Source organism: Chelon labrosus (assembly GCF_963514085.1).
Source record: "Chelon labrosus genome assembly, chromosome: 7".
In the NCBI taxonomy this organism is placed as follows: domain Eukaryota; kingdom Metazoa; phylum Chordata; class Actinopteri; order Mugiliformes; family Mugilidae; genus Chelon; species Chelon labrosus.
In genome coordinates, this window is record NC_140343.1 from 12433566 (window position 1) to 12442142 (window position 8577).

Here is an 8577-nt window from a genome sequence, read left to right on the forward strand (position 1 = left end):
TAAGCATGCAGTGTCTGTGTTAATGTCATTCTTTTTTCAATGAACTGCTTCCTGTGAGAGCCACAGTTTGTAAAAAACAAAAATAGGTACACGAACTGCAAAAGGTGCTTTATATTTCCGATAGGACTTGAAGGCGGCAGTGTGCCATACCTCGCCTCCAGCAGTAGGTGGCGTGCGTGGTCAAAGTGCTCCGCGGCATATGAGACAGCTGAGTCACACATACATTCAGACCCAGATAAATACTGTGAGAAAAAGCGCTACTACAGTTGAGAAATTTACACTGACCGCACGTTTTTATTTTTATTTTTTTGGAAACCAGCTGCTTCTGACACTACGCGGAGAGATGTTGACGATAACAGTGAAGACCCTGCAACAGCAGACTTTCAAAATAGAAATAGACCCAGAATCGACGGTGAGTAGAAGTTAACGGGGCCGAAGTAAACATGGTCGGGCCGGGGGAGGCTGGCACATAGGCTGAATCCTACGGGAATGTTCCGCCGTGTGGACGCGACAAATGCACACCAAAATCTACGAGCCAATTACTTTGCTTTATTTGGCTAAACAGTGTTGCGTCGATGTGACAAATATGCGGTTAGACAAGTTAGCAATTCTGCAGTAACTGAGTTCATTTGAGACAAAGTAGCAGGAGTTACAAATCGGTCGCATTTACCTCCAAAATAAAATCTTTAAAAAAATATGATTGGGAAAAGACGCACTTCAAAGCACTCGTGTGCTTTCTGAGAAGCACAGCTGACCCATTTGTTTTATTTGTTGAATTGTGTTATGCAATTTGTTCTTGACTTCCATGTGTTTTGTAGCTATTATATAGTGTTTTAGCGGCATGAAGGATTTATACTGAAAGCGCCTAACCGGAAGTGCTGCTTGTATTTCTTTACTTGATTGTTTTTGACTTGTCTCAGTGTCTCCCCATGAATGACGGTGCAATATTTTAAATGTCCTATATTTTTTTAGCGTGCCAATAAGTGGACTGTTTAGTAAATCTTGTTTAGACGCAAAATGAACACATTTTAATTGTTAATTTGGATTAAGCTTAAATTAGGTGTATTTTATAGATGACACTACACAGAATAATAAATATGATTAAACTGCTGTTAAGTTGTTAGGAGTACATTTATAGTAAAGATGTTGTTTTTCGTGACACATGCTGCCTGGCAAGATTCATAGTACTCGCACACTGCACAATGTTACACATGCAATCGTTTATTTTTTCTATTTTACTACATCTGCTTACAGAGCAATTACTATTCACATGCGAGAAAACAAAACACAGGCACGCAAGCACAGGCATGCTAACATAGTCATGAACAGTGAGTCAAGCAATAAACCTGATAATTAAACACATCCTGTCATCCAGAACAATGATGGCGATAAGAAGCGTGCAATTTGCATAATAAATCCTCAGAGAATTCATATTAACATGGGCTGAATTACAAGTTAAATATTTTCCAGCTGTACTTCTAACTCCACAAGAATAGATGTGCTGATATTATCTCGCTGTTACCTAGAGTTATAGTTCAAGTTACAGTGCCTACAAAAATATTCACAATGGGGAAAGTGAACAAGACTTAGATAGGTTTTATTGATCTGCAAGTGCAAGAGAAATTGCTTGGTCACAGTAGCTCAGTTCTTGAAAAAACAACAGTTAAAAGAAAAGAAATACAGGTGTAAGATAGTTAAAATACATACAATATTATCAGGCAAAATATACAAGATTTGCATGTGTACAAATGTACAAGAAATATAAGTAAATATACACATAGGAAGGATAAACGATAAGGTGTAAAATATGGATGGAGGAGCATTAACGTGAATAACATGAAATTATCTGTTACATAAAGGTGAGTTGTCGTTAGCGTGTGGTGTTGTGACATTTCCAGCAACAACTTTCAGGCTCACATTGAGCCTCTATAAGGTCCCGAGTTGTTTCAACAATTCTCTCAGTAATATCAATGCATCAACTGTTGATATTTGTCAGGTGAAAGCTCTAAAGGAGAAAATAGAGTCGGAGAAAGGAAAAAGTGCATTTCCTTCGGCGGGGCAGAAACTCATCTATGCAGGTAAGTGGTCTACTTGAAAATGAATCAAGTAGGTGAGACATGTAGTGCTTTCTTTCTGTTTCATATTTTTACCTGTATTTTATTATTAACTGTGTCATTTCCACTTTTTTGCTGTTTCTACTTCAATGTTACAGGAAAAATCTTAAATGATGACACTCCACTGAAAGAATACAAAATTGATGAGAAAAACTTTGTGGTGGTAATGGTTGCAAAGGTCAGTGTTTTGTTTTTGTTTTTTTTTTTATCAGGTCACACTTACAACTTTACTGGTTCAAGTTTAAATTTTAACAGATTTCTTCACTTTAACTGCCGTCTATGCTGGCTGGCAGCCTGCATTCAGCTGTGTGTAAAAAGCAGCTCAAAGCATTCTTTATCTTGAAGACAAAAGCTTCAGAAAATGAAAAACAGAAGCGGCTAACAGTCATTAGTGAGTTTATACAGTATTTGTCTTAAAAATGGAGAGCAGCAGCACAGCATGTAGTGCAGACAGTGTAGACAGTAACAACAAGCAGAGATTGGGTTCAGTTCATTTTGTTTAAAAAATAGACACAGATACAAACTAAATTAAAATACTTTATACTGTAATACTTCAGTTTAATTCAGTTTTAGTAATAATCCAAATTGTCTCAAGATGCTTTACTGAACCCATGCACTTTTATGAGGGGAAGGGAAGGGAGATTTGGAAAAATCTGGCTGCTTCACAGAGTTTTTTGTTTTTAAAGGAGCTACGGTAATCTGCCCTATACAGTGTAGAAACATGAAGTGACACAATACAAACTCCAATGTCAGGGAGACATACTATTTATTGTACGTCACATTTTCAGCAAAATAGTCATGTTTAACTGCAGCAAAGCCTAGCTTGTGTCTGACAAAACGGCAGAATATATATTGAACATGCCCTGAGTGTGTACTTGGGCTTCATAAACAACCATGCTTGATTCAGTCATTGTAACTACACTACTAATGATCAACTCTCACATTTCTTTTCAGCCTAAACCAACCCCTCCTCCGCAAGCAGCCCCTCAGCCAGATCCCCAACCGGCTGCATCGCTAGCAGCACCCTCGGCTGCAGCCCCAGCACCGGCCTCTGCCCCAACGCAAGTCGCCTCCACACCAACACATACAGTGTCCGCACCCGTGTGTGCGCCACAGCCAGTGCCTCCCACCGAATCCTCGCCCGCCGTCCCAGAAAGCACCCCGCCGGCTTCTGCTGAAGCAGAAACAGCAGCTCCGGACTCAGATTCTTCTGCAGACTTACGTCCGGCTTCTGGTGCTTCGGCCGCTCAAGGCTCTTCCTCCGCTCCGGCTCCTAGTGGCGCTCAGGCAGCCCCAGACTCAGCCACTACAGACGTCCCCACCACAGCCTCCGAGTCGGAAGAAAAAGCAAAGGAGCAACCTGAGGATGAATCATCTGCTACTGAACCACTCCACTCCTCTGCTTCCAGGTTGGAGGAAACCTATGTTTCATACATTAATTTCCCTCTTCATAATTCTGTTAGTACTGGCATGTTAAATAAAGATGACTGATTGCCCACGTTGAATAGGAGAACATTAGTGTTGCCTTTTTTGTCAGGTTGCATTTTATTTTTATGAAATGTGGAGCTTATACTGTTGATATGTTGATTTACACTTTTTCTTTGTTCATTTTCTTTCAGCCTTGTTGACGAACTGGGTCTCCTTGAAGAAGCAGCCTCAATACTTGGTAATTCATTTGAGATTTCTTTTGTGCATTGTGAAAGTCTGGCTTTTTTGTCTTGATGTGCGTTTGGTACAGCTTGTATGAACATTTGCACCATTTGTTCTGACAGATATAACAGCAATTCTTTAACGCAGCATTATATACACAATACATGCCATGCCATATAGTGCTAACCTCTGTCCATCTTCCACTACTCTTCTCTGCCTCTTTCTTCCACAGTGACAGGTCCAGCCTATGAAAACCTGGTGTCTGAGATCATGTCTATGGGTTATGAGCGGGAGCAGGTTGTTGAAGCCCTCAGAGCCAGCTACAACAACCCAGACCGAGCGGTGGAGTATCTACTCATGGTGAGGATTAAACCTGCTCACGTGCTGCATTCCTAGCCTCCACCTGCCCCCGAATTTCGCCAGAGAGTAGCACATGTTTATGTACTGCAGGGTATTCCCGCGGAGGCCGGTGATCTGCCCCTTCCAGAGCCAGTTAGACACAGTGCTCCGCCCAACCCCTCCACCCCTGCTACACAACAGCCGCAGCAGCCCACGGCAACCTCCAACAGTAAGAACCCTGTTTTATTTCTTCTGCTTGTGTTTATTAGATCATTGTACAAAGTGGGTCCAGCTGCAGGAGGATTTATTTCACCACAGTAACATTTCTGGGAAACTACAAACTTTTTTTTAATCACACAGGAGCTTTATCTGCATTTTCACTACCTGAAAGTGACAAAATGTTGGTTACACTCTGTGAGGCCAGTCAAATTGTTTGGGGGGGCTTCATTCGGTAATGGGCAGAAGTTATTTTTGTCTCCGTATCGGCTGAAACTCGGCCCATAATGAAATCCAAATGTTGTTATGGGACTTAAATTCTGATAAGAAGTGTTTCCTGGCTACACAAAGCTATAAGACTACAGTAACCGTGGGCCAAAACGTACATGTTTTTACTGAAATAACAGTGAAGATGCATAAGAAAGTAAGGTAGAATATAATGCAGTGAAGATGTTGTTGCACAGGGTACATTGTTTTGGTTACTGATGTTACTGCATTACCAGCGACTCTTTATCCTAAACAGGTTAGAGATTTACAAATATTATATTCCCTGTTTCTTCTGGACTAACGATATTATTCTGGTGTCGGGAATAGCCGTGGCTGTTCTTAAATAAAGTCTTTATTGTGGTTTTGTACCATAATGATAAAGGCGTATACCACATAATTGCAACAGTTCATCCAACAGCTGACTGGGCCTTTACTCACCTTGTATTGGTACACGGTCCTGGGCTGTCCCCTAGGCAGGTCTGTAGTTGGACCCTATCATTAGTTTGACTTTGCAAATCAGTGAGCATGACTGCATCATATTACTGTGGATTATTATTTTATCCTCCTATAAATTGTCGTCAACAACAACAACAATGGTAGTAACCAGCCTGTCCCCTCCCCATCAGGACCAGTGTCTGGCAGCCAGCCTCCCCCCGTCGGAGGAGGCCCCATCTCCACAGAGAACCCTCTGGAGTTCCTGAGGAACCAGCCTCAGTTTCAGCAGATGCGACAGATCATCCAACAGAACCCAGCCCTCCTACCAGCCTTGCTGCAACAGCTGGGTCGAGACAACCCACAGCTGCTGCAGGTACCACAACAGCACATTCACCATGAGCTCGGGATCTGAGGGTTGCTTTTGCTTCTGTTACCGACGACGCTGAATTTCTCCCTGTTGCTAGGGTTGGTTAATGAAGTGGTCACAGGACGTTTAGAGCGTCAGCTCAAGTCTTGTTTTGACACATTTGTACATAAGGCAGCGAGAGGGCTTCATTCTCACACAGCCCTATGGTTCTGAGTCATATTGGTTGCCTAGCATGGGAAAGTGTGACCTTGTAGATGGTAATCTGCCACATGAGATGGGACAGGTAACCGAACTGGAAACACCACAGCTTCGACTTTCTAGAGAGGCTGCTGATTGTCTCCCGCCGTAGTTGTTCCACCTGTTATGAGTCTCAGAGGTGTTCCAGCGTCTGAGGCTTTTTGGTTGATTTCTTCAGGTCTTCAATTTATGTTGAAGCTCTTCTTGGTACGCCGGCCTTTGACGATGGATATACTGCAGGATAAGCAGGGTGAATCTTATTCAGCAAGCGTTACGCGGTATTCACTTTTGTCGTGTCTGTCAAAATGCCATTACTGTACATGACACACAGGGAGACACAGTCAATCTCAAGCTGTGACTGAAGATCCTGGATGTGGGCTTCAACCATCTATGATATGCCTTCTTGAACATGGAAAAAATTGAATACTCTATTGTGAACGATTCAGTTGTGTTGCAAAAGTCAGTCACAAACACATCTGACTGTAATAGATATCCATTCACCATATCCACTGTAAAACCGTTTAAATAAATGATTTCAAGTGATGAGGAACCTGCATTTAACCTGTTTGGCGACATTCGGATTGATTTTGTGTGTCGCTTTGTGCTCGCAGCAGATCACGCAGCACCAGGAGCGATTTGTGCAGATGCTGAATGAGCCACGAGGTGGAGACGTGGGAGGAGAAGTTGCCGAGGCCCAGGGGTCACCACATACCAACTACATCCAGGTCACCCCGCAGGAGAAAGAAGCCATCGAGAGGGTCAGTTTACGTGTTTGTGGATAATTGCCCAACGTCTACTGTTAAAGTTGACTCGAAAAATTGTTTGCTAATGTGCACAGATGAAATGTTTGATTAACCAAACCACTCTAGGCATTCTAGGTTGTAGCGGAGAGAGGAAGCCATTCACACTGATGCACGTTTCTGCAGCATCTTTGGCTAATCTGTGGCAGCTAGATTTGACCAAAGGAATATAAATATTTTGATCATTATGCGGTGTGCAGTTCTTCATTCGATACTTTAATGGAGCTGTGTGAGAGAGTTACATTCCCATGTTTAATGCTACATTCCTGCATCCTGTTCTGATGTCATTACATTTATGCTCTTACCAGTAACTGCCTCACAGCTGTACTAATGTGTGCCTAATGTGAATTCCAGTTAAAAGCGCTGGGCTTCCCAGAAGGATTAGTCATCCAGGCTTACTTCGCGTGTGAGAAGAACGAGAATCTGGCTGCAAACTTCTTGCTACAGCAATCATGGGACGATGAGTAACCGAGCATCACCTGAAACATCACCGTTCAACAGAGGGCCGCAGAGTGGATGACTGCACTGCACACGGCCGCCGAGGAGGAACAAGGACAAGGAGTGGAAGACACTTCTTTTCATGCCATGTGATTGTGGTCTGATGATGGTGATAAATGAAGATGATGACGACATGCTATCCAAAGTTATGTGTCCTGCCTACTCTCCATTCAGCTGTGACGATCATCATTGGAGCTCACGCTGAGCATTGCCTCACTGCTGCTACATCATTGTTGCTGCCGCTTGAACTGAGTGATCACACTGAGAGAAGTCACGACCGGGATAATGCCAACAGGTCTGCCTGACCTTCACGGGCCGGCAGCCTTTTATTTAGAGCGCTTCCTCTGCAGTGAGTGCATAGGCTGGCTGTAGAACGCGTTAAACTAATGTATGTGTACTCTATACACAGAGTTTGAATTTTCAGCTTGGGTTGGGTTTTAAAAATCCCACTTAAAAATACTCTGACTAAATTTGACACGTGTATTCTTCTAGGGGTGTTTGACCTTTTATTGGCCATTTGGATGAAGTTCTGTTCACGGAAAATTAAATCTGCAAGGGGAATTCTTTCTGCAGGAATATATGGAGGGTTTCTAACCTCCATATACAAGAAATATGTTATAAATGAGGATTTAGATTTCATGAAATTCACATTTTTGACTTCAAATTTAGATTTTGTGAGAATTTCGACCTTGTAAGCCAAGACTTTTTTTATCTAAAGGTTTTGTCATACAATTTTAGAAGCTTGATGTATAATCCTCACAATGACCAGAAAACTTATTTTGGTCGGATACTTTAGACGAGCAGGTCACAACTAGAAGGGCAACAGCTTTAAACTAGCTTTGCTGTCCCCGTATGTATGACGATTACAAGATAACGTGTGCAGTGGCGTTGTATTTTGGAGTAGAAGTGGAGCCACCCTGTGCAGTCCTCAGCTTGAATTTGAATTGCCATTTGGGTCTTTTCCCTGTTTTGTTATTTTACAGATGGAAGAATGTTGACATAGCATGCTTTGTGAGCGATATTGGTTTGACTATTTTATGAAAGAAAAGTTGTGTTCTTTTGCAAACGATGTACTTCCTTCAGTCTTTTTCTGCCCCATATCACATCTTCTGTGCATCTTAAAACTGGAAGAGGTTAAAACTACACGCCTTATGATTAAAGTCCTTTACAAACAGCGTACAATATAGTGTTTTAGGTATTTTTTTTTGGTATAGGATGGAAGAACGGCATTATTTATTTATTGTTGATAACAAATCAGTTACTCTTTCAAAAGTGGACTTAAGGCAATTTGAATTAGCACTAAACAGATATTCATATTTTTCCTCATTTAGCATGTGAGTTGGTGTTCCCCGCGTTACTTTTCTTTATTGTGTTTGAACCGGTGCAAACTGAGAATGCCTGGAAGTTTTGTATTGTCTTGTAAATAGGATAGGGTAAACAAACCCAGGGGGAAAACATATGTACTTTACTGTGACAAATGCTGCTCTTTAGCTACTGGGAAATCTTGGTTGCATGAGATTGTTATTTATAGCATGGCAGTGGGTTAGAGGCTGCAATGAAACCACCAGTGTGGCAATGCTCTGATTGTCAATTTATCTGTTGTTTTACCAGGTCTGTGACATTTTGGGTTTATTAAAATACAACATTAAATACG

The 8577-nt window shown here is 41.9% G+C and overlaps 1 protein-coding gene across 1 annotated transcript; it reads left to right on the forward strand.

Moving 5' to 3' along the window:
• On the forward strand, positions 1 to 8577 carry LOC311490970 (UV excision repair protein RAD23 homolog B-like). The gene is made up of 10 exons (XM_084548775.1): positions 1 to 412; positions 1997 to 2078; positions 2213 to 2292; positions 3069 to 3523; positions 3734 to 3780; positions 3997 to 4124; positions 4215 to 4332; positions 5213 to 5394; positions 6237 to 6383; positions 6780 to 8577. Exons 1-10 carry the CDS (start codon positions 200 to 202, stop codon positions 6891 to 6893), a joined length of 1566 nt encoding a protein of 521 aa, XP_084404901.1. The 5' UTR covers positions 1 to 199; the 3' UTR covers positions 6894 to 8577.